This window comes from Vanessa atalanta, chromosome 26 (assembly GCF_905147765.1).
Source record: "Vanessa atalanta chromosome 26, ilVanAtal1.2, whole genome shotgun sequence".
NCBI lineage: Eukaryota > Metazoa > Arthropoda > Insecta > Lepidoptera > Nymphalidae > Vanessa > Vanessa atalanta.
In genome coordinates, this window is record NC_061896.1 from 7,944,431 (window position 1) to 7,971,821 (window position 27,391).

The 27,391-nt window shown below is 36.3% G+C and overlaps 1 protein-coding gene across 4 annotated transcripts in view; it reads left to right on the plus strand.

Moving 5' to 3' along the window:
- The window catches only part of LOC125074071 (rho guanine nucleotide exchange factor 11), a 162,953-nt gene that overhangs the window by 29,928 nt on the left and 105,634 nt on the right, over positions 1 to 27,391 (plus strand). For 3 of the 4 annotated variants that reach the window (XM_047685299.1, XM_047685301.1, XM_047685300.1), the window contains exons 2-18: positions 796 to 898; positions 2,202 to 2,345; positions 4,728 to 4,810; positions 7,688 to 7,778; positions 8,571 to 8,677; positions 9,951 to 10,430; positions 11,160 to 11,241; positions 11,554 to 11,648; positions 12,152 to 12,211; positions 12,289 to 12,389; positions 12,477 to 12,600; positions 12,699 to 12,762; positions 14,486 to 14,807; positions 16,830 to 16,935; positions 17,215 to 17,446; positions 17,538 to 17,597; positions 17,699 to 17,767. In XM_047685299.1, coding sequence (XP_047541255.1) covers positions 799 to 898; positions 2,202 to 2,345; positions 4,728 to 4,810; positions 7,688 to 7,778; positions 8,571 to 8,677; positions 9,951 to 10,430; positions 11,160 to 11,241; positions 11,554 to 11,648; positions 12,152 to 12,211; positions 12,289 to 12,389; positions 12,477 to 12,600; positions 12,699 to 12,762; positions 14,486 to 14,807; positions 16,830 to 16,935; positions 17,215 to 17,446; positions 17,538 to 17,597; positions 17,699 to 17,767 — 2,320 coding nt within the window. In that variant the 5' untranslated portion in view covers positions 796 to 798. The remainder of the gene's footprint in view (positions 1 to 795; positions 899 to 2,201; positions 2,346 to 4,727; positions 4,811 to 7,687; positions 7,779 to 8,570; positions 8,678 to 9,950; positions 10,431 to 11,159; positions 11,242 to 11,553; positions 11,649 to 12,151; positions 12,212 to 12,288; positions 12,390 to 12,476; positions 12,601 to 12,698; positions 12,763 to 14,485; positions 14,808 to 16,829; positions 16,936 to 17,214; positions 17,447 to 17,537; positions 17,598 to 17,698; positions 17,768 to 27,391) is intronic. The other variant, XM_047685302.1, reaches the window with a different exon arrangement.

Consider the following 27,391-nt stretch of genomic DNA (forward strand, 5'->3'; position numbering starts at 1 on the left):
TTCTATGTTGTCTTGGGTGTGGGTGTATGTGGTACCGTCGTTACTTCCTATTTTCCATTACACAAGTGCTTTAGCTACTTACATTGGGATCAGAGTAATGTATGTGATGTTGTCCTATATTTATCTATTATTAATTAATTATCAAAATGAATTATTTTTAGAACTAGTAGTTTTGTCTGAACAAATATTCAACCATCAATCATTTTTTGTAGCACGAGTCATGAACATTGCCAAAATTTAATTGTATAGACTCGGTATTTTAAACCAAGATCTCGGTTTTTGCAACTGTATGAGGAAGCCACTAGACAAACGAGGCAGTTAAAAATCTACTAAGAAAGATACTTATAACGCAGACAGATAATCCATCATTCAGTGTTTCAGTAGATTCTCTCTTGACTCATACGTAACCTAAGCTCGTCGATTGTATATTTTAGTTTTTGTCGCTATTGTGCGCGTCAATCACAGCGTCGTAAAGATAAACAAACCTTAGAGTGACATATTCCGTGCGATTTGCTAATAGCTCCGCTATGTCATGCACACATACGGACAGCTCGTGATTAATTTCTATTTATTTATAAAATATTATTTATAAAGTTCCGATACGAATATACCAACGCCCAAAGCGTATTTTTTTCACGATTCCATAGTGAACACCGTGGATTATTTATGATCTCGTCTAACGATGTCGTGTTCATTCAAGGTCAAATTTGTTTGTTTATTTTGCCATTGGAAACGGTTATGGAACTATTGCATATATGAATTGTTGAGTGTAAATGTATCGTACATTTGTTACAGGTGATGCTAGGCGGGACGGGAGGTGGGGGGTCGCCGGGCGGCGAGGACCTGCTCACCGTCACCGTCGTGCGTGACGAGCACGGCTATGGAATGAAGGTGTCAGGTGAGTTTACGAGTTTATATTTTATTAAACTACACCGTTTTTAACCACCGACGAACACGGACAAGCACTACTGTTTTTTTTTATATGCGTTGATAAAATATTTATCTCGTGCTCGTTGGTGAAGATTAATATCGTGACGAAGCCGTGATGCTTAAAATCTGCCACACGTGTTGATTCACTAATCCTGCATTTTAATAGTGCAGCGGTTTGAAATCAAACTTGAACATTCTTAAGATGCCTTAGCCAAGCCGTGCAACGTGAAGGTATTCTGTGTTACTTTATTTCCGCGATAAGTCAAAGTAAAGGGATTTACTATAAAAGTAATAACAGTATAATCATTTTTTAGCATTAGCAGCCTGTAAATTTTCCCACTGCTGGGCTAAAGGCCTCCTCTCCCTTTGAGGAGAAGGAGCATATTCTACCACGCTGCTCCAATGCGGGTTGGCGGAATACACATGCAGAATTTCATTGAAATTAGACACATGCAGGTTTCCTCACGATGTTTTCCTTCACCGCCGAGAACGAGATGAATTATAAACACAAATTAAGCACATGAAAATTCAGTGGTGCCTGACTGGGTTTGAACCCATCGGTTTTTTTTAAATCATCGGTTAAGATGCACGCGTTCTAACCACTGGGCCATCTCGGCTCTTTTAACAGGACGAAATTATATAAAAAAAAATCAGCAAACCTTAATTATTCATTCGAAGTCGAGTACCAAGTATCCTACAGATACATCTATATTATAATATATTCAAGTGAATTCTTGGCTCATTAGCATTTTATTAAATGCAACACAGCCTTATATGAACTTAAATTACCCCGAGTTCCTAATACCTGTTACGAATATTTGCATATTTACGAAAGAATACATTGCTGAGGTAATTTGTGACCAATCAAATGAGCCGCCTCCTAGAAAACTGGTTTCCTATTGGCTGGTAATGACGATGACCCAATTATGTCAATGCAAATTTGAAACATATTAAACGGAACCATTAGTTTTGTAAACTATTGATCGATTTTATCATCGAATCATAAAGATTATTTTGATGTATGGTGGCGGTACCATGGTGTTGACTGGTTCTTGGTGATGACTTTCACCTGATCACCGCTTTTTACCGACCGACTAAATAACTATAATATGATGTGTAGTATCGTAACATTAATGGTCCATATAAATCATATTAAGAAAAAAAATGGACCTTTTAAAAATATACTACCGTTTACACGTGCCTTTTTAATATTACATTTTTAATATGTGTGTGTAAAATTCATATTAAATAGATCTAATTACGTTTTTCAGGTGACAATCCCGTATACGTGCAATCAGTGAAGGAACACGGTGCCGCTTGGCGCGCTGGTCTGCGCGCTGGAGACCGTATCTTGAGAGTTGACTCCGTACCAGTACATCATCACACACATCAGCAAGTCGTGCATATGATACGAGGTAAGTAATACCTATCTGAAGGCAGTATTCATTGAAGAATATTAGGTAGACTAGCAAATGGTACCTGATGGTAAGTGGTCCTTTCGTTCATACATGATAGCATTGTAAGAAGTATTAATTATCTTGAAAGTGTGATGTCCCAGAGGCCTGTAGTTCAAACCGGTATACAATAATACTCAGGGCCGGACCGTAAGTTTAGTGGGCCCTGGGCGAACACTACTTGGGCTAAGACATATCTAAACGTAGACTTGAATGAAATTAATCGGGTTTGATTAATTGCAGGACTCGCAGGGCTGCAAACCATACGATCTACTTAATTTTATAAAGTTATGGATTAATTTACATTATCGTCTATTTTTGACTTTGATTTGACTTTTGAGCTGGGTCCCCCTTGAATCCACGGGGCCCTGGGCCCTGAAGCCCAAAAAACCATATGGTAGATCCGGCCCCGATAATACTAAGTATTGCTATTTAGCGGTAGAGCTGTGATAAGCGGATAGAACAGTAAAAAGTAGTCTCGCTATTTTGTAGTGAAATTACAGCATTTGCATATCACACAATTAAAGTGAAACTCGAGCGAATAGGAGTCAATAGTGTTCCGGGTGAAAGATTGAGTGGGCCATTGTAATTACAGGCACAAGTGACCACTAGCCATCGAGTGGCTTGTTTGCCCGTCTGCTTTTCTGTAACAAATATAAGAATCTTACTTAAGTCTAGGATGAACGAAAAGTAACAGATACTCTCACTATTGGATACTATGACATCCTTAATAGTATTATAAGGGCGAAAGTTTGTATGTATGAATGTTTGTTACTCTTTCACGCAAAAACTACTGAATGGATTTTAATCTTTTTTGTGAATTATAAACGCGAGCAAAGCCGTGGCCGAAAACTATTTAGTAACATCAGTATCATCTGTACATTATTTAACTTCGTAACAAACACGATCGAATTCCGAAAACTTATTTGTACGTCGACTTCTGCAGTGCGATTCTGCAAGAATTCACCTTATATCTCACTCGTGAAATGTTGACAAACGACTTGTAAGTCACTGTAGTGATATGCCATTTTGATAGCATATTACATTTTGACACTTGTTCTGCGGTGAGTTTCGAGTTTATTATTACAAAATAGCTCTACCGTTGTTTTAATTGCTATTCGCTATATCTTTAATTTTGCATTTTGGAATGATCCCAAGTGCACTTACACTTTATATAAGACATTGGAGGGTAAATTAGTAAATGATTTAGTATTCGTACGATACACGATCGAGTATAATTCAAATATTTTATCGATAATAATAGATATCGGCAATTACCATAATACGAATACGAATTTCAATTACGATCTTTGTTTCGTCGGCCAAAATATTAATATATAATGACGCTTTATAATTTCGGTGTGTATGTTTGTAATACCCGGTTTTGAGTTCGTGGTGCAATTGTATCAATTAAACGGCAAAATTTAATAAGTAAGTTAATTATTAGATTTTATGGTTTTTTTATTACTACAAGTATTTAATACGATTATTTACAATGTTTTTTACATGATTAATATCCCGTATTAAATACTTGTAGTAGGTAAGTTCTTTACCACAAGATACAAGCACAGTTCTGGTGAGATCACCACTACTCCCTTTAAAAAAGATTTCAACTGTCCGATTCTGATGGTCCAAGACTCACATCATCATCTGCGGCGATGAGCCCCCTAAAGCAATTCGATCGTTATTTTTTGCATCCCTTACAACCTGGATTGTGGCGGGCCTTAGGTTAAGATCACGATTCAATAAAATATACATTAAACGGTCATAAAATATGTTACATTAATTTTATATAATGTACACTTACAATATTACAACTGTATACGGTTTACAACGCACCTCAGTACACAATCGAGAAATGTCGGAAAGTGTTATGCGACATTAATTTTGATAATTAATTCCTTTAACGTGTTTCCCAAACACATCAAAACTGCGTATCCAGTGTAAGTTGATCTTAACATTTCACGAGTGACATATGAAGAGACTTCTTACGGAATAGCTGCTGACGCAAAATTGTTGATGCCGTTTTTTAATCAATACGTGAAAATTTTTATTCGCCTAAACAGACTTCATGAGGTACCGCAACGGCTCTAATAATTCACATTCGTTGAAGCGTATTTGTAAATTAATTAGCAAAATTAAATATGTTGAAGTAATCGTGGCGAAAGTAGCGTTCAAAAACGCGTCTAAATAGCATATGCGCGGCGACAGCTCGATTGAATCGGTCGCATGTCTTAGATCGCTTTGTAGAAGAGTTTTTTTTATAAACTAAATGTTTAAAATTAAGCATTTCTATAGAATATTTTTAATTAAAAGTTCTTATATTATGCATTTATCTTCCAGCTAACCCCACCACAGTACTGACAGTGCAACAGAACAGTTCACGGCATAACAAGACGCCGATAACGGCGCCGTTTCCAGTCAATGTAAGTGTTATATATAATAAACGCTAATCTTTGATATTGTAAGGTAGTTTATTTATTTATTTATTGATGTGAAAGCATCATTGTAACATTCATTTATACTAAAATTATAAAGCTAAAGAGTTAGTTCGGTTGAACGCGCTAGTTTCAGGAACTATTGGTTCGATTTGAAAAAATATTTCAGTGTTAGATAGCTCATTTATCGAGGAAGGCTATATGCTGTATATTTACCATAACGTTACGACTAATAGGTGCGGTGTGTCAATGTAAAGTGTTGCAAATACAGAGGAAAAATAAATAAATAAATAAATAAATATTGGACAACATCACATACATTACTCTGATCCCAATGTAAGTAGCTAAAGCACTTGTGTTATGGAAAATTAAAAGTAACGACGATACCACATACACCCAGACCCAAGACAACAGAAAACTAATGAATTTTTTCTTCATCGACTCGGCAAAATAAAATAGTGTTGGGCTCATCTTTATAGGCATTTATAACGACACAATAATGAAGTATATTTTCTAACTAATATTAAAGATTTTGTTTATTAATATATCGCTGTTAATAAACTATTTATCGGTAACTCCGATTGAGCGGGTCGAATAATCTTCCTATTTATAATAAATGGTTATTATCTGATGTTTGAAGTAACAACCGAGTCCGATGTCTTATTAATGTTGCGATTAATATGTTCAGTATCATATACTCTATAGTTATAGAACTAAGGAGATTGTTTGTTTGTACGTGATAATCTCTGGCCGTTATGAAAAATGTTTTTGCGTTAAGTAGTCCTTTTATTGAGAAAGGTCATATTTTTTTCAAGTATTATTTTAAGTATCATGCAGATTGTTTACTTATAAATACATTTATCGTAAGTTTTTTAGTAGTACTCAATGATTAATAACCTATATTTTTTGTAACAAGTCTATATGAATGACTACTTTGCTCGCGTTTCAGGAGTTAGTCGTCAGGTCTTACGCATAAAAAGTAGTCTATGTCCTTCCCTGGAGTTCAGGCTTGCTTCATAGCATCATTCATAATCAAATTAGGTTTAGTAGTTTGACCGTAAAAGAGCAACAAACAGACTGACAAAAAGACTAGACAGTAAACTGGAGTTAGTATTCCTTGTATAATATGATTATTGTCGTTCAAAGAAATGTTCCGTTGAGGTTCTTTCGCAGGTTCATCTCAGGTCTTGTTTTTTCCGAATCGTTGGTATATTAAATAAATATTTTAAGAGATTTCATTTAATATTCCTCATTAGAATATATAATCTAAAACAGTGGACAAATTCAATTTAATCTTATCAAAATAATGTTTCAAAACCGCCCGTAAGAACATAGTCGATCAAAGTATATTTTGACATAATTAAGAGAATATCTCAGGGTTAAATATTAATTAAAGTGGGGGTCATTCGAGACGGGAAAAGCTAATAGTAATTAGCATTAACATGAGCAACGCGTTCGCGGAAAATATTCTATTATTCGCATCGGTGCGTACGATTTGCCAATTAACCGGATTCGAAAAATTATCTTCGAATTGAGGTTACAATTTTCCTACGCACGATGTCCTCGGTTCTTGCGTTTGAATATTTTTACCGAATTAACAATGATTTCTTTTTTATTATTATAATGACTAGCTACCTTATGATAAGGGTTCCATCGGTTGTGATTGAAAGAATATATATATATATATATATATTACACGACCCCCCCCCCCCCTTCCTGTGTTTGCACACACTGCGCGTGAATTTTAATATGATTGATTGATTTAAATTAGCTATTTCCAATATGTACGATATGTTTTTTACTTGTAGAACCTAAGGTAACATCGTTCAAATGGATAAACTTCAGCTTTACAATATTAGTAGAGATTTTTAGCACTTAATATAACTGTAAAAGAAGTAAAGTCATACGTATATGCTACACTTCTGCGCTGGTCCGTCTCCTCCTTAGGAGAAGTTTTTGAGTTTATTTCACAACGCTGCTTGAATGCGAGTTGCATACTCATGAGGCAGAACTTCACATGCAGGTTTCCTCACGATGTTTTGCCTTCACCGCTATGCATGAGATGAATTATAAATATAAATTAAGCACGTGAAAATTTAGGTGTTTGCTTGGGTTTTTAACCCGCGAGTGTCGTTTAAAATCCACGCGTTCGCATAAGCTGCCCCTATTTTTCGTGAGTTATCCGCATTCTATACTGATAACCTTGGGATTGACCAGCGCGGTGACAACTGTGTCAACAAGTGACGCGAAGTCAGGTCGCGATGCACGCTCGCAGTCGTATTTCATGGTTGTTACGTATTCATAATAATTATTGTTATTACTGCTCTACTTCCTTATGATTTTCTTTTTATCAAGCGATGTTCTTCGTAGACATCGAATTAATAATTAATAGTTTATTTTCAAAATTATTAATTATATGAAAAGTTAGTATACTTACATATATTTATGTTGTTTAAAACAGTTACATATAATAGTAAATTTTCCTGTTTTTCCTGTGTAAGTCTGCTCTCTTTGAGGATTAAAAAGCCTTTCACACACAAAGATCAAAGCTCATGTCACAGAATTGTATTTCTAGACAGAATACATATAAAAATAATTGTACTTTATTGACATACTCTTTAATTAAATGGTGAAAAAGAGTACTGAGTACTGATTTTATTGCCGGTTCTTCTCAGTAGAATCTACCTTCCGGACAGCGATTCATAAGTGCCTTTATGAGCCTATTTGAATAAATAATTTGATTTGGTTTCACATGCGGTAAAGGAAAATACCGCAAAGAAACTGTATCAGATTATGCGTGGTCTATTTTATTATCGTTTCAATAATTGTTATTAATCAAAACGAATGTAATATTAATAATTTCAGCAAGAGAAGCAACGACAGCTAGAAGTATCCAAAGCGCAGACGGTGCGGTTGATGCTCGAAAAGGAACAAAAGTACATGAGGGATCTCAGAAGTGAGTTTTATTTCAGTTTAAATAAGTTTAAAATATACAATTTTTGAGTTTAGATATTTTTTTTTAATAATAATTAATGTTTTCAATTAGTATCAAAACTACGTTCTTAATTTTATATATATAGTGGGGCTCTGCGGTATGTCTGTGTGGTTACCTAGGTATCAGTTAAATTACCACCTAACGCCAAAACAATAGTTTTCATCCCACATGAAAAGTGATTTATATATTAAATCATGTTGTTGGTAGCACCACTTTAGTTAGAATAAAAAAGATATATATTCCGATCACAAACAATAAAAAGGGAAATAAAATATACTAGAAACACCCGGTAAACGTTCAAATAAAAATATACTAGCCCTAAAAAAAATAATGTCCCTTTTTAAGGAATTACTAATATATCTATTTATCCCCCCAGTTAAGCTTAAAGATTGTGCTAGGAGTGGCGGCGACAATAGCTTAAGGGGTTAGCACCGAACCTGCGACTTTTTACATTTCTATGTGGCCCGTATACCATCTATGTAACGCTATAGATGTTGATGACCTGAAGCGTAGGGTTGTGTAGAGCTAACAACAAAACAGGGCAACGTAGTGCATTTAATGTAGAGTTAACAACAAAGTGGGTAGAATGAGAATCTACATGAACTCTTATACCTGCATATGTGCCAACTTTCACGGCAATCGCGACGAACGGTGGTTTTTTTTTTCTCACACAGAGACATCCATTTCCATATGTATATATGATGATAGATTACATATTTCAGGCCATGTACAAAGAATGACGACACATTTCAGATGAGCTGCTCAAAGTTCCAGATGTAAGGAAGCAGGCGCAGCTCGAGTCCGCGGAACAGCGATGTTTCACACTCCAGCACGAGATCGACTCCATCATGGCGGCTCAGGTATGACACGCTTTCTATGTTTACCGTCAATGTACCGCAGTATTAGTAGAGTTTATTAGTTGCCTGGTAATGTTACAAGTGTATTTTAAATAATCTTACTCAATGTAAGGTGAGGATGAATTTATTTTTGTTAATAAAAAAAATAAAAACAGGTGCTATTATGCACTACAAACAGTTTAACGTTTAAATATCAAGACATATCTTAGACAAACTATCCACAGTACTAAATCTTTAAAGTTTTTATGGCAGCCGTCAATAATAATTTCATCTATGTCGTTGTTAATAATAGTAGCCCAGAAAAAAAAAACAATAAAATTACATTTAGTAGTACATACTATTAAAGTAAAACATTGTAACATTACCATATGATCAGCAGTCAGCACAGACAATGTAGAAATACGTATTCTTTTTAATTAATTTTTTTATTTAGCTACTTAAACAGCTTCATATGTTCACATAGCGTTCACAGTTGTTACTATTTTGCAGCTGTCTAGATTATTTTCGACATCATCATCATTATTCTGTTTTGTCAGTGTTTCTGTGGTTGAGAAAAATATCTTTTGTCTGTCGGTACATACAGCTTAATGTACGGTTAACAAAAAAATTCAAAGTATTATATTAAACGTTGAACGTATATAATATTTTTCTTAATCACTGTATATATAGAGGCGAAAATAAATTGTGTTATAACTACGTCAATCGGTAATGAATGTTAATAAATTAATTGTTACTAACCCATTAATGGGATAACGGGTGGTGAAGAAACTATGCGGCTCCGTTTATTTCGTCTGCTTTTATGCATGTTTGTGTATTATGTTTGTGGCGTTGTTTCTAATGGTTTATGTTTTTTTTTTACATATTTTATAAAATTAAAGAATATGACTCATTCCTTTTGAATTGTGTTATTTTTCGAGCATATGATTTTTTATGTTCGAATTTTGACCCGTGTTTATAACAATAAATGATACTGAAAACAATGTAGCCAACGTAAAACACAAGCAACGCATAAGGACAGATGAAATGGCAACGAAACACAAAATTAATTTTCGCCTCGTCGCGACTCGGCTTGAGCCGCAACTCATATATTGCGATAGTTTTTCCGTCACACTCCGCCTGACGGGCGAGGAACTCACGGCTTCCCAAAACGAGGAGGAGAAAAGCTATCAAATAATAAAAGTCGAGCACGAGTACGGAACGTCGAATCGCTCGCCACCCGCCCAACCGCCAACCGCCAACCGCCAACCGCCAACCGCCAACCGCCCTGGTCCCGCAGTCCCCCGGCACGCCGAAGGCCGGGCGCGCCAAGGAGGCCGAGCGCGGCAACTCGGGCTTCCTCAGCGGCATCCCGCGCTCGCTGAGCAACCTGACCGGCCAGAGCCTGCGCAACCTGCGCCAGAGCCGCCAGAAGGCCGAGGCGCCGCTCGTGCGCCAGAACTCGGACGAGGGCCGGCGGCGCGCGCACACGCACACCGTGCCGCTCGTGCCCACCACGTGCCTCGACAACGCGCCGCCGCCGCTGCCGCCGCGCCGCGCGCCCGCCGCGCCGCCCGCCAGCCCGCCCGCCGCCGCCGCCGCCGCCGCCGCCCACTACAAGAAGCCCTATCCGATGCATCACTCGATGCCTCCGTATAGGGAGGAGAAGCTGCGGAGGTCCTCTCACTCGTTGGACGGGGAGCTCGAGGGACCTCAGCCGAATTCGATCGCGTTGCAGATGAACTATCCCCTGGTCAACGCGCCGCCGCCTCCCCTGCAGGTAACTCCTCGTTGGCCGATCGAGACCCCGCAGTGATTCGGTATCGTATGGTACCCGAATGGACGTTTCACATCATTAAATTAAATCTGATGATACGGCTCGTATTGTCGAAATGTATCGATAGAAACTTTTTATACTAACGCTACGCGAATCGATAGTTTAGTTTCTGTGGTGTGAGTAACCTTTCAGGAATGTACTATTGATGTTATATTAAAATTAATTCATTTATTGCATACTCGACCAGTGAACGATTTTTAAGAAACTAAATTGTTTATTATCTTGAAATATATAATTATATTTCAAGATCATATTGTAAAGTTTTAACTGATTATTTATTAGTTTTATTAATTATTATTCATCACCTTCATCTTTCACAAATCGCTATTGCTTTTTTGATTATAATTTCTGCTAAAATTTTGCAATTTTTTAATAAATCACAAATTAAATTTTATCGGTAGATAAGATGTAATAGCAATGTTAGCTGTAACTCGAAATTTCCTTATTTTATATATATGTATATATATATAACATAATATATTTCCTTGTTCTGTGACGTGTGTTCGTCTAAATTAATAATTCTTGTATTTGATGTTCTTTTTTTAAATATAATCCATACATGTTATGTGTTTCACGATATAACCAAATACATAGAAAAATGCCGAAGTATACTTGTATGTTAATATTTTCATTTGAATATATAATACGTATTAAATATATTCCGATATACAGACAGATAATCGAGGCGGTGTTCCAGTTCTGCACATGAGGAGTCAGTCGTCTCCAGAACATCTGGACCACGAACTGCCTAGAAGTGAGTGGGTTTTATTATATACTTGGCTAATCGAATTACAAATAATATTTTTTTATAACATTTTAAATTAACTTTAATTAAATAATATGTACTTATTTATTTCAATATACTAAATGAATAAGTCATGTTAAAGGACTTAATGTTGATGATAAATGTTGTGACGCCATACGCCCTCTGTGAACTAAAATAGTGTCATCGATTCTAACCTTAATTATTTATTACATTTAAGTATTTTTTAAAATATGTTTTACTACCGGTCATGGTAACATAAGCAAAATGTCTAAACCGAGTCTGTCCGCCGGTGGCGCGCAGCGAGCGCGGCGGGCGCGGCGGGCGCGGACAAGGAGCGCTGGGCGCGCGGGACGCCGCCGCCCGGCACCCCGCCGCCCCCCTACCCGCACCCGCAGGTAACCAGCCAGCTGACAGCTTGCACGTGGCTTTGTCGTTATTCTACGAGCTTAACCGTCGATTACTCTGTGCTCTGTCGAGCAGAAGAATATTTTTTCGATTACTTACGTCACGCAAAGCGAGACGTGAGTGTCTTGTTTTGCGGTCGGTACATCAAAGGATGTTTAACGTATTTTACAATAATATTGGTAACTTTTTGTTGTCAGTTGCATTGGTGAGAATAGTTTTGTAATTTCCCTTAACATTTGAAACACTTATTGTAATAATTGATAATATTTTTAAAAATTGTAAATCAACAAACATTTGCGTTGTTTTATAAAATGACAAAAAATAATAGAGTCATATCTGAAGATGACCACATGACCTATCGTTCGAGTCGGTTTAAAAAAAAATCATTTCAAACATTTTATGTAGACTTATAATGTTATATTTGCACACGTGCGAAGTCGGAATGGATAGATCTGTAAGGATATTCGACATCTATAAACGTATTTTATTCTAGCCGTGTGCGGATCCTCAGCGAGCCATAATATCCATGGAGGAGGACGATTCGCCCGCCTCGGTGAGTACTCACTAGCAGTTCATAGCAAAATAATGATTTCTTTTGTCTCGCACTCGTTAATCGATGTTTTTTAATAGGAAAACTCGTCATATTCCGGACTATTCTCGAATCTCCGGTCAGTGAGAGAATCAAAAGCGAGAACGGCGGTACTCATAAACTGGTTGTTAGGAGAGAGGAGGTTAGTCGATGTGCGATGTTCGATGTTGATACCCGGAGGCGGGCGAGTGGGCCGGATGTGCAGTAACGAGGCGCCGCGTGTCCGCAGGTGCGCGTGCGCGAGCCTCGTGCTGGTGCTGACGGACGCGTACCGCGGCGCGGCCGGCGTGGCGGCGCACACGCTGCGGCGCTGGGCCTACGAGATACACTCCACCTTCCTCATGCCCAACGCGGTCTGTACGCACGCACGCACGCACACGCACGCACGCGCACACGCACACACACACACCCGTGCAGTCTAAGTTACAGTAGTGTAATGTATTCCTTGCAGGTGTTGCAATTAAACGGCGTCGATGAGAACATGGCGAACGAAATTGAACACGTCCTAGTTAATGGTGAGCTACTTATTATACGGCCTTAACATGGATATACAGGTTTTATTTTCTCATTATTTCGTTAAATTACTATTTATAAATTGACGTCGAAATATGTGGGCGTGCGCAGTAATGTGCTTGTGCGCCGGTGAAGGTAGTTGTGTAAGTTGATTTATCAAAGTAAATATCTTCATTCATTATAGACGCGTTCTTGCTGATTTTCTCAATGTTTTTAAAAATAATCCAAGTTACATTTAAACAAGTTTGTCAAAAAGCTCGATCGTTGCATCTTATATTCAAATAGAATTTTAATATAAAAAAAAGATGGACTCTACTTGGATTTTAAAAGTTCGAAGATGAGCGGAATGAAATTTGATGCAGGGCAAGTATGTGTGTAAAAGGGAATATTATAAGTGAAGATTTAATTGCAGCGAACCAATCCGAAGAATATTATTTTAACATTCCAGTAAACTACGCCTTAGGCTTACTTAAGTCTTACGTTCCCAAGAATCAGAAAGAATTTTCCTTTGAGAATATAACTCCCTACAAAGTATTAAATTTTGTTTTTATTCATTAAATTTTAAAAACACCAGTTATATATATGTTACAATTATTAACAAAGTAATGGTCGATTTGGCTCCTTATGTAGCTGTCATCTTTAATAAAGCTGTAAAATCTGGTACTTTTTTCCAGATTTATTTAAGCCCGATGATAAAAATGGCCCAAACAACTAGTCCGATCTCTATTTTGCCAGTATTGAGTAAAATGTTTCAAAAAATCAATGCTTAATCAATTGTTTTTGTACTTTAACTGGAACAACCAATACATTCTCAACAGTTCGGTTTCACTAAGAGTTATATCTACTACTGACGCGGGTATTTCTTTTATGAAACATAAATACTTTAATGGTCATAGGGAAAGGTCACAAAATGCTATTGGAGTTTTTTTGTGACTTATCAAAAGCTTTTCATTGCGTTAGGCATGATATTCTTCTAGAAAAACTTAAATATTTTGGATTTAAGGGCCCTGCATTAAAATTAATTGACCCCTACCTTAATGAAATAATTTTGAAGGTTGTTATTAACGGTGCAAAATCAAATGGCGCTCTGGCACAAATGGGTGTACCTCAGGGTTTAATTTTGGACCTCTGCTGTATTTAATATATGTAATTAATTTGCCTTATTTTCTTAATAAGACTTGCGACATTGTACTGTTTACAGATGATACATCCCTTATTTTTTAACTCGTTAGAAAGATAAGCAACTATGACGTTGTTAGCAGTGCTCTGTCGGTGCTTATTGATTTAACATAAATAATCTAGTTGTAAATGCAAAAAATACTAAATGTACTTAATTTTCCCTGCCAAATGTCAAGTAAATTCATGCGCAATTATTTTAATCATTAATCATATCGGAATAATGAAAGATTTGAGTGGAGATTGTTGAGTCGACGGTCTTTCTAGGTACTGCGCTTTACTCCAAAGTTCAGTGGGGCACCCAAATGTCCTAGCAGGGAAACTGAGTAGTGCCATTTATGAAATAAAAACAATTCGAAAACACACGGACATAAATAGTGCTAGGCTAGTTTATTTTAGTAATCTTCACAGTCTTATGTCTTATGGACTATTGTTATGGGGCAATGCCGCAGATATTCAAATTAGTTATATTCTGCACAAAAATCGATCGTGTCTAAAAAGTCGATAGCAGGCAAGCTGTGCCGTCTAGCATTCCGTCCACGTTCGCAGAGTTCGACAAGGAGGAGCTGCTCCGGAACGTGTTCCTGAAGGCGCGGCGCCAGGCGAAGGAGGAGCTCGGGCGGCAGCTGAGCGAGTTCCAGGTGAAGCGGCAGGTCGGGCTCGGCACGCTGTACGGGCCCGAGGACAGCGTGCTGCAGCGCTGCTCGCTGGACAAGGCGCAGGAGCAGGTGGTCGTGGAGCGGCTGCTGTGCCAGCGGCTGGCGGCCGTGGCGGCGGGCGGCGCGGCGGCGTGCGGCGGCGGCTCCGCGCCCGACGCGCACGCCGCGCTGCTCGCCGCGCTCGTGGCCGCCGCGCTCTGTCTGCACTGCAGGTACGCACCCGTACGCACGCGCACGCACACACACATACACACATGCGCACGCGCACCCGGCGCGCGTAACTAGTATCAATTGTAATACCGATGACATCAAATTTACATGAAAATATTTATCAATGGGCGCGTTATCGTTCGTCTGAAGTGCTGATAAGGTGAATTACAAATTACGAAAATTGAACACGCGATGCGTAACTTTATAACGAGACGTGTAGAGTCGATTTTAAATTGAATGTTTCGACATCAAAATGTAATTTCACGATTGTTAATATTTTTTTTAATTTCGGCCTTCAGTGCATTTCGAGTTCTGTAACGGCATACATACATATTTCGCGATATGCGTTAAAATCGGTACGGAAAAGTTTGCTTCGAAATAATTTAGATGTTTTATAAATAAGTATTATTTCATACTATTGTATCGGTCGTCGTGTGACTAATGTCAATAAAATTAATAAATATTTATTGTATTGCGGGTAAATACGAAATCATTGACGTTTATAGAATCTTCGTTTATTTCGTAGTGTATTAAGTAACCGCTCTTAGCCGTGGTGTGTGTTTAGTTTATTTGTATATCATAACTTTGGAAAAGGACTGATAATAATATTTTATAGGTCGTGGTACAGTTTTTTGTCATAAATAATTAATTATTTCATAACTAAAATCGTAATTATGATCGGGAATTTAATAATTAATAAGGAAAATATACGGTGACGGAAATATATCGAAGTTTTCCTTCAATTCGTCTAAACTTAGGTATCATTAACGAGAGTTAATATAAATCATAATTTTCGTATATTTTAAGCGCAATAATATCGAAGTCAGTGGTTTGTTATCTTTGTGTTCGAAATGGTTAACTTGTTGGATATTGACGAAGAAGATGCGAAGGAAATCAGGAAGAGATGGTGGCAGTCGCCGAAAACTAAAAAGAAGAAAACGAAGTGAGATTTAATATAGATTAAATATATTTATGAAAGAGATCTCTTTTTTTTAGATTTGTTTTTTATGTATGTCAGTTTGCATAGTTTGTTTGTCTGATAAAATTGGCTTGTGCGTTATTAATTACTTGGTCGTTTTAACTTAGTAAAATACGTTTAAAGATATATTTGTGATGAAAAATATTAATTAATTTTTTCGGAACTTTTAATTTGGAGAATGCTTAGTAGAATAGTAATAGGAGTAGACTTCTTAGCTAAATCTAATATAAGGGCGATTTTTTAATTTTTATTATTGTTATTTTTCTAATATTTTTTGGGATTCAGTTATAAAGCGTATGCATTATCTTACTAAAGAATTTTTCAACCTGTGTCGGTCAGAAAACTAGGCTTACAAGCTTATGTGAGTTCTTTGGGATATTATCTAAGTATGTACGTGATACACGTTATAATATATATATATACAAATAAAAATTACTTTAAATTTAGTTTTCAATGAATTTAAAGGGCCGGGTAAAATATTTTTTCTTTTAGTTAAAAATTAAATTTTCAAAGAAAATATTCAAGCATGCGCTCGTTACGTTCATACAATTTTATCGATTATCACAGCGCCAGGTGTGTGTGGAGTCTTTCGACCCGCTCAATTGTTCGACTTAATCGACAAATAATATAATGACGTCAGTTAATTTGCAAAAAATATTCATATTCATAAATGATGTAAACCTGAAGGTTCCTCGTAAATCGATTTCTATATTCGTTAACATACGGAAGTAAAATTGATAAATTTGTTTCTGGGATACTCGTACACACATACGAAACAAACAAATATCTATACTGATATTATAAATGCGAAAGTAACTTATGTCTGTTGCAGACAGACAGAGTCACAGTCTTTCACGACTGAACCATTGAATCGAATTTAATAGGCTTCTCTTATATGGTTAATATTTGACGACCAACGACGCGAGCGCAGCCGCGGGTTATAACTAGTACTCATGTAAATGTTAAAGTCTGTGAAATATAAAGATTGTAAGTAAATGTAAAGCTATTCAGCGAAGTACATGTGACATGTGACCGACGCGTGCAGGCCGGCGTCGGTGGCGGCGGCGGTGGGTTCCCGCTCCTCGTTCCTCCAGCGAGATAAGCTCTACAAGCAGAGGCTCAAACAACTCACCAAGCAGCATCCGCAGCCCGTGAGTTGTGTTTTATTATCACATCGAGGCGAAATATTTAAACAATATAAAATATTATTGCATGGCGGAAATTTGCCTCTGGTTCGGGAAGAAACAGTCAGTCAACTTGGAAACTAATCATTTATTGTTTTCCGTCTAATATTCCGTTTCAAGCTATGCTTCTCATGTCGCAGTTATCGCTCCATATGTTTCAAATTCAATTCAAACCTGTCCAGTCCCTCTTGCACGATTACGTTATGTTCGGCACACGTTTAATTAACGTCCGTCGCTGGCGCGCAGTTCGTGGTGCGCGGGCACCACCTGCAGCTGCAGGCGCTGACGTCGGTGGCGCACTGCCACCACTGCGACCTGGTGATCTGGGGGCTGGCGCCGCAGGCCTACGTGTGCGCCGACTGCAAGCTGCGCGTGCACCGCGCCTGCGCGCGCGCCGTGGACGAGGGCTGCTGCCTCGACGGCGAGGCGCCGCCCAAGCGCCTGTCGCGCTTCATGGAGCGCATGCACCCGCCGCCCGGTCAGTGCCCGCCCCGCCCCGCCCCGCCCCGCGCCGCGCCCCACACCCGCCCCCCTCGCCGCACACTAACCCCCGCGTGCTCCTTGTGCAGGTCTCGACTCCGGCGACAAGAAGTCGAGGAAGTCGTCGGGCACCGCCAACTTCCTCAACAGTGAGTAGCGGCTACCTCATTTATCTTCTGTCTTTCTTGTCATTGCAAAGTCGAATGAAATCTTCGATGTAATCGTTCCTTAACTTGACGTTTGTTTTCAGTGGAGAGGAGTTTTCGAAAAGCGGAGGACGACACGTGGGACCAAACGTTAACACCTGCCGCGGTTCAAGGTGAGTCCTCCTCTCAGCTTCCTCTAGAACTAAAATAACCCATTAAAGACAAGACGTACACTTCCGAAAATAAGTTTTGCCATCCAGCGGTAATAACGCCAGCATATGTATATTACCACCTAAGTTGGCCGATCTCAGATTAGCGGACCAAGAATATTTGATATAAAATATACGATCAAAATTACTATACAATTGCATGTATATGTACATGTGCTTTCACATTTTTGTACCCAAAGATATCTGCGGGGGCATTTGTTTCTAACTTCTAACCGGTAAGTTTAAATCGCGCGTGACGTACAATTTACAGGAACGGTACTTGACGGCGCGTACATTATAGTTTTCGTGTATTTAGTTTTGATATTAAATATACTGCACGATGTTTGTTTATAAGATAAGAGGGAGTTGTTATTTTTTATAAAGATAAGAGAAAAATTATTAAAATAAATGATGAATGAGCCGAGATGGCCCAGTGGTTAGAACGCGTGCATCTTAACCGATGATTTCGGGTCATTACCACTGAATTTTTATGTGTCTAATTTCAACGAAATTCTGCCACATGTGTATTCTACCAGCATTCCAACCCGCTTTGGAGCAGCGTGATGGAATATGCTCCAAACCTTCTCCTCAAAGGGAGAGGGGGCCTTTAGCCCAGCTGTGGGAAATTTACAGGCTGCTAATGCTAATTAGTAGAAAAAATCTTGGTATCGTATGGTATATGGTATGGTATTCGTCGTACTTGAATATTACTATAAGTGTGGTGATAATAATATAGCTAATTAGATAAAAATCCGTTAAAAATTTAGTTGATTAAGTTTACTAATGTCTGAAAAGCGCTATACAACGATGATATTCATGTGTGGAACTGGTTGTGGGATGAATATCGAACAGAATCAAGGCCGATAGGATGGTATGATCGTTGGTTACATTAAGAATCATATTGCTCCGCTGATGATCTGGGGGGAGGGGGGGATTGGTCATTGTATTATTGTTATTTATATTTTGGACTAAGAATTGCGATTCAACGCTAAACGCTTATTCTACAGTACGAATCGTGTTGAATATGCTCCACGTCGATTTGTTAAAAAGAGTTTGTGTTGTTATACTTTAATTAATAACGTAATGTTATGTAACCAATTGTCTTAACTGAAAAATATAAGATCTTTACGTATGCGTTACGCGTCCATAATATTTATTATTATCAATTAAAATTATTAACTTTGTCGTTATAATAGGTTTTACAAGTTAATATATTTTATTTACATAAGAATTATTAGCATTAAATCCTTAGGTATATACAAATATTATAATTAAAAATTGACATTGACCCCGTTCAATAGCAATTCCGATCCTCTGAATAGTAGCTTATATATCGTAGTTTGTAATAAAATTAACACGTACGAACGTTGTCAATGCATTACTATCTTTTACGACGTGATCGCGTAGAACCCAGTTTGTCTCTACCGTTTGTCTATCGTGATAGAATAATGGAACGATCCAATCTGGATAAATAATAGCTCGGAGTGAGCGCAGTCACTCGATGAAGTCGCCCCGTTCCCATTAATGGCGCGGGTCAACCCTTGCGTGGGTAGGGGGGACGGATATGTACCCCCTGTACTTATGTATACTTTTAGTTTGATTTCATTTAATTATTACTAGCATAAATGAGTTGCACGATTAAAGGTTTCACTAAAATTACAAAAATTCTAAGTATAATATTATGAATGCGGAAATGAGCTTGTTTGATTGTTACGTTTTCTCCTATGTTTTGTAAGGAATTATGTGATAAATTTCATCCTGTTTGTCCCATCATGTATCTGACGTTATAGAGGCCCAAAGTTATTACATAGGTCATATGTATATCTATCCTTTAAAATCGGCTTAGGAAAGATAGGGAGAGAACGAATATTGAATACAAAAAAACAATGTAACGTTAAAAAAATAAAGAGTCAAACCCCATACACAGATCCATTTTGAAAAGTAATAAGAATCGTCGATGTGCAGTGACTTGGAAGGAAAACCTTGCACTCGCATGTGTAAGGCTTTTGTTGTGTATTTCTAAGGAATAACATTATCTAGATGTGGCTTAGTGAGTGAGTGGATTGTACGACCGAATGATGTACGTTATGTTAACACTATATTACATTAAACGTTAGCGTAACGTTACTCGTTTGTCAAAGTTTCGTTCAGTTTGGTTAATGTTGTTTTCTAAAACGAAATATATTAATTTAACAAAGAAATTGAAGTGCGGAAAAGGTAGTTATTATTTTAATATTTAAACATAGTCTCAGTATGTTTCGTATAATGTAATAACGCGTTAATTATTCCCTAGTTGCTAATTGTTTCGTAAAGTAGTAATTTGTTATTGTGTACTGTCTAATGTAAACTATATAATTAATTTACTTAAACATTTTGTTTATTTGTAATAATTAATGAGCTCCTGAAATTAACTGACGTAATACTTAAAATAGTGGGTCGTTTGTGTTGTGTTGTGTGTTGTTCTTTTATTTATAGTATATTTTTTAAGATCATTTTTAGACACGTAATACTGTGTTAATTACGGCTATTTACACGTAAACAGTCTTGTCAATATATAAATTATTTTCATGTTAATATTTCATAATTTTCAATTACACAAGGGGTTAAAGTAATACCTACTGATTTTAAGGAGGGGATTGATCGCAGACTTGAATATATAAATAATTTTATAAATACGTATTTGCAATTGTAATAAAAACGCAGATATAATTTTTGTTAATGTACACGCATAAAGACATATTAAACCGTTATTGTATTTATATATGTATAAGTGTATAATTTGTTGTATATTGAAAAATCAAAATTGATTAGACACGTTTTAAACGAGCATTCTTTTTTAAATATAATCTATTCTTTGCGAAACTTGAACGCATGTTTGCTTATATTTCAATTAAAAAGAAACATATGAAATTATAATATCGTCGCGTTGATATATCCACTTCTGGAGACAGGTAGGAGACCTGACGATATATAAATCCATTTAATAAAACTATTAATATATGTAAATCTTGTTGAGTTAGGAATTATCACAAGGTTTTTTAAAAGAAATGTAATATAAATATTTATGCTGAAGAAAAACACAGTCTTGTGATATTTTCTATGCTCGTCGCAATCGTATGCAATTATTCAGCTGCCAAATAAAAGTGTCCCGTCCGTTTGTATCATTTGTAAAGATCAACCGTCACGCTTCGACTGTGACTCATTCGAGAAATATCTACGCGCGAAAACTCCAGTATTAAAATGTTTACATAACAAAGTTATTTTTGTTGGCAACGACTTTTCATTTGTCCCGCGGACTAATGACACACATTATGATATGAGTGACGGTTAGGTTCGTCGTCCACCGCGATAACGCTGCGTAATGAACTAGTTATTGCGAGGATCAATTTCAAATTGAAAAAGCAAGCATTGAACTTATTAATTTCTAAATGATACTGCATTTTAGTGACTTTAAATATATTATTACAAATAATCTGCAGACTTCTGAGTATTAAGAAAAATCAAGCAAAAATATGTTGTAATTTTGCTGTTTGTGTTTACGAGACATTGTAATAAGTATATCACGCTAGGATTTTGTATAAATATCGATTGATGGGTTATGTCGGATAAGATGTTTGTCACTATTGTCGCAGCTAGTTAGAATATAACTGGATACTGTTTTTGTATTTTTTAATATTAGATTATTCGTGTTGCTTATATTATTTTACCATATTTCCTCTGTAACAATTACAGTCAAATCCTAAGTAGAATAGAGCCTTTGACTTTGTTTTCCTTAGCATAATTTGGGGAGATAAATAAATAAGATAGATGCATGAATAACAAAAATATATTACCGGTTGTTGTGACGGTAAAACCCAGAAGCTATATAAATATAAGTAGCGCTATGTATCGAGAGGATGTCTAGCATTATAATATGAGTGACATTAACTTGGGCCACATCCAGTGCTCTATATCTGCGCTTCCTTGGATCATCTACCCTTGACCCTCGACATAAAATGTGTTCATTAATTTTGAACTTTGTCGATCAGTGAATAATGCAGGAAGTTAAAAGCTCTAAATATCAGGCGAACAAAATTATCTTCATACGAATTCGCGTAAAATCATATCAAAAATATATAATAAATATCATGGATGTATGTCAATATTATTTGAAATTATAAATTAAGAAATGTTTACATTAAGAAATGTAAACATTTCTTAATTTAACGTTAAAACTTAAATACATTGATATAATTTAGCGAATATATTTTAAAAATAATTTATATTTATAGTTGAACATTATGATCTAGTGGAAATCTTGTAAGGCTACAACATCCCGAGGTCCTGTTTACAGATCCCCGTTCAGCAAAACTTAGGTTGTTTTGTTAAGTAATTCTCAATGCAGTGTTACTCAACCGTACTTTTGAAAGCTTTTAAAGTTCTTCGGACTATCGGATACAGATCATATCGTATTATGAGAGCTGATTTCGCTACTCTGACTGCTGTTATATTAAATATTAGTAGTCGCCCGCGGCTTTGCTCGTGTTTTTGAGATCGGTCGTTAGGTATTAGGCATGAGGCATAAAAAGTAGTCTGTCCCTCCATTGAGTTCAAAATTGCTTCATACCAAATCTCATAAAATTAAATTCAGTGGCAACAGACAGACAGTTATTTTCTTATTTATAATATTAGTATATACTAGGTATGTTCTGGTTCTCTCTCGAGACACTGTGGCTGAAATCGTTTAGGAAAACATCTTACATTGATTACTACTCATATACAAGATGAATTATTCTCGTGGAATTTTTAAAAGAAAATTCATTTGTTTTCAGAGCTTCCGTTTACTTCCTTAGAATTCTTATTCTATAGATTCTTTAAAGATGTTTTATTTTTTTAAATGTAAATGAAAATCTCGTATAATAGTCGACGGACCCACCGACGGGGTGTAAAATATATACATACATACGTCGAATGTGTGTATAAATAGATTTTTAATTGTTCCCTCCGAGTGGCCGTGACGCGTTCTCATATGCTGGATCGTTTATAGTTACGAATAGGAATGTCGGTCTACGCGCTTTTAAGAACAAAGACGTTTTATTATATATATTAAATATATGTTGAAATACGGGGAATTCATCGTTATTAAAGTTTATGAGCCGAGATGGGCCAGTTAGGGCACGTGGACACGTGGATTGCGACCGAAGATTTCGTTTTCAGACTCGGGAGTGGTTAAACTGTATTTTCATGTTCTGAATGAAGAAATCCTTCGTATTAGTTGAATATCTGCATCATATTTCCACCACTTTGCAAAAGCGCAGCGGGGTAGGTAGCTTTTCCCAGCATTGAAACAGACGAAATTTCTCGACAAAATCAAAATCTAAATGTTCTTTATTCGAGTAGAATCATAAAAGCACATTTGAATCATCGTTACAGTGGTGAATAAAATCTAAAGCTACAACCGATTCGGAAAGTAGATCCTACCGAGGAGAACCGGCAAGAAACTCAATAGTTACGCTTTTCCACCATTTTCATTACAGAGTATGTCTATGTAAGTACATTCGATATTAAAGTAATTAGTTCCGTATGTGTTATAATTGTACAACATTTGTGCGAAACTCAATTAAATTCAAATATAATATATTTAAATATACTTATATAGGCTAGTATGAATGTTAGAAGCAATATTTGATTCCAAATTATATCGTGGAGTCATTTGCAGTTTAGACACTTTGATTTCGGAGTGATAGTGTAAAATATATCTGAAATGAAACAGCCCGTCTTAGGCCTCTACTAGTGCTATCCACGGGCGGCTGGTTCATTTTACATACTGTATGATTGTCACTGTTCTCTGCGGTCATGTTTTGTTTAGCTATATTGATGCGCATACTCGTTAATAAATATATGGTTTTTGATTCATTAAGAACGTATCGGTATGACATTATGAACAATCGATGCGGAATCGTCCGTAGAGGTAAGCAGACTAACAAACGGGTCACCTGATAGTCACTATCGTCCATAGAAATTGGTGTAACAAATGTAAACCATTCGTATCTTCCAATGCGCCACCTACTGTAGAAGATATGATACTATGCCATGGAACATTGAGCCTGTAGTTACATTGACTCACCCTTCAAACTGGTACACTACAATACTATTTAGAGTGGGTACCACACCTACCGAAATGGGTTTGCACAAGGCCCTACCACCAAGTTAGCTAGGCCTTAATACACATAATAATTTTAAATACATATCAACCAAATTATTTATAGCTTATTGTAAAAAAAAACAATAAATAAGATAAATTATCTCATTAAATATAATATAGATAGCGTTCGTTGATATATTGATATATGTATATGTTTTCTTTGTTTATTGGAGTTAATTATTATTGAAAGTGAGATACTTTTTGAGTTTATTCATATTAGTATATTAATAGATCGCCCTTAAAAATGGCTACTTGAATACATTTAAATAATTATTTGTTCGACTCGAAAATAAACGAATATTAACTCTAGTTTAAAAACTAATTTCCAAAGGCGAAATTGGCGTGTAACATATAACTGTTTAGTACATACACAATAATACATTTCAAATAACAAATAAGCCGTAAGCATGTATTGTAAAGCGTGAAGTTTACTTTCAGTCAGTTTCAGAGCTTTAGCTGTAAGCTCGGGAGTGATTCGGGACCGTCCGCGCGGGTAGGACGTGTCGTTACAAATGTACAATAATTTGTACGTACGTACGTTGCGTACGATTTTACGTGTATAGTTGCTAATGTGTTTTGGAATTTTTGCACTCGTGACGTTTAACTTGGATGTTCGTTCAGTTTGTCTAACTAGACTAGTGGATTTATTATTTATTATATTTTGGGTAATATATACGTTTTATATAATGATATGTTTATGTAGTAAAGTATAATTATATATTATATATGAATTTATGACGTTAAGTATTGACTGGCCTCTTCTACTTTCTGTCATGTTTAAATTGAATGAATAATTATCTTTTTTATATAGTAATTCGAGCTACGAAACTAGGTTTGTTAGCAATAAATGATAATTATTTAATATTATAAACTGCTTGTATTATGGAAATTCGATAGTATTTATTACTCCATTCATCTATAAATGTTTGCATATCGACCTAGAGACTAAAGATATTTTTATTATTATTTAAATCTAAGGTAATAGTCATCACGATCTTTAACTTGATTGTCTCGTTGCTCTAGTGGTTATAAGGCTATATCTTTATGTACTGGGTTCAAATCCCGTCACTAGTAAATGATATGCTACTGGTCTTTTCTGTCGATAAACTTCGAGTAACTGATTGGATTTTAAAAGATGACATTTGGTAGTCCCGTTTCTCGAAAAGCACGTAAAACCTGGGCTTCTGATTAGTTCAGTTCTTGGCTGATAGCTTTTCCATCAGATAATGAGCTTGATGAACAATGATTAAACGACCGACTATTGCTATCTCTTTCTCATGCGTGGAGCGAAAAAAGGATAGCGTATATTTAAAAGAATCGACGTATATTTTACTTTAATAAAGAGCTAATTTAATTGTATGATGTTCGTTTTCATGAGATAGATTATAAGTTTTTACTATTCAATTAATGTCATTGTCGTGTCTCATTAACTTTTTAAAACGACAGAGTGTCATCCGAAAACTGGAAAGAAAACCCCTTTGGTATTTTAATTTAATTCCATTATCAATTCTAAAATTATATCAAGTACATTGACCTTTTTGTTTTATATTTGCAATTACGAAATGTTACACTATTTAGATGACGTCTGAGCATATGATTTTCGTAACGTCAGCTAATATTAAGAATGAGTGTCCGCGAGTCAAAGGCGATAGGACTCTTATAAAGGCAATTGGGCTACTGGACGCAATTGAGACGCGAATGACGTTCGATGTAGCGCCACAACGTGACTTGTTTATTTTTTGCGAACAACACAATTTATAAATATAAAAACACGCGCAAATCAATACAAGTGTTTGCAGAGAAACCTTATGGCGTCAGAAATAGTTACGTGTACCTTATGTTAGAAGAAGTTTCGCTTAAAATTATATTGTTATGTATTATTGTCGAAATTGGACCACCATCATAAAAATATCTAAAACTATAAAATTTTATATCAATAGCACTTGAGATCGGCTAAAGCTTATCTTAAGAAAATCAGTTTTCAGAGGAACTATTATGTTCTAATATATTATCTCTGACTATTTATGTAAAGATATTAGAAATTATTCACAGCTCTGTGCTAAGTACAAGTAACAGCCATTGAAAGATGAAAAACGATTTTGAAGTTTAACCACGCTGGTCCAATGTGATTTTACTCGACGGACCTCGATACAATGTTGTACACCGGTTGGTCCGCTTTGACTTATGATAAAGAATCGATCAATAGAGACGCGTATCTTTAACATAGAAGTATAATATACATACATACTGTTTATAATTCAATTACGGTTATTAATAACATCCATGATAATTCCAGTAACTTTAACTCTGCCAAAAAAATAAGTAATTCCCTTAATACAATGTTACAAGTGAAGTATAATGTCTCTTTTAGGTTTTTGACTGACACTCTGTATAAGATTAAAGTCTTAGTCCCGGGATCACCGTGATATAGGCTGTTTAATTATAAACTAGATAGTATGAGAATATGCCTCAAACTTTGAAGCTAAATACTTTCAGATATTAAATATGAAATGGAAAACTTGGCTGCCGAACTTACTTCAGCAAAAAGTCTCGAACTTCAAACTTTTCACGGTTAAAATATATTAATTTTGATATTTTATAAATAAAATGAAGAATGTTTTGTTTCAAATATCTATGGTATATACAATATCTTTTGTTTGGTTACATGATTTTATGCCGTTTTTTTATAGTTAATGGAACGCAACTCGTCGTGCGCGTATGCGTGTCCTACTCGCACTTGGCCGGTTTTATTATAGCATTTTGTGAGACTAAGACATGGGAACTGTAAAAATTAGAAGACATTTTAGAGAAGTCTGTAATTAAGCGACTTGCTTGTCAAATATAAACATAAACTTTGCCATTAGGGCGGTGGAACTTTAGGTATTCTTTATTTTTAAAACAAACCCCAAACAGAAGAGCAATTTATTACATTGATAGTGTAGGAGTGACGGGAGGTTCGGAGATTTCGGGCGCGGCCAAGGGCGCACCCTCCTTGGGGAGTCGTGTCCAAGAGAAAAGCGATTTTCCTATAGAATTAATTTTTGTTTCGTCACGTTTGAATAAACGTGTAATTAGTATTAATAAAGATCGTTAAGTATCAATACACTGTCGTATTCATAGGCTAACTCTGATAAAATGCGATCAATTCAGTACACGTGGCAGAAATAAATGGTGCAATTAAATTTAACCATGAAATATACTCATCACACTCAAGACTTATGTATTAATGTGAAAATAGTCCAGCAGCCCTAAGATCAGTGTCGAGGATGGCCATCGCAAGTATGCCACTAAAGCGGCTGAGAATGTCATATAACTCTGTCACCCCCTAGGGTCTGAGTACCCTTCAAAGTGTTCTGTGAAATAATTGAATTTAAAACACGTTGTAAACAAGCTGTTCTATAACT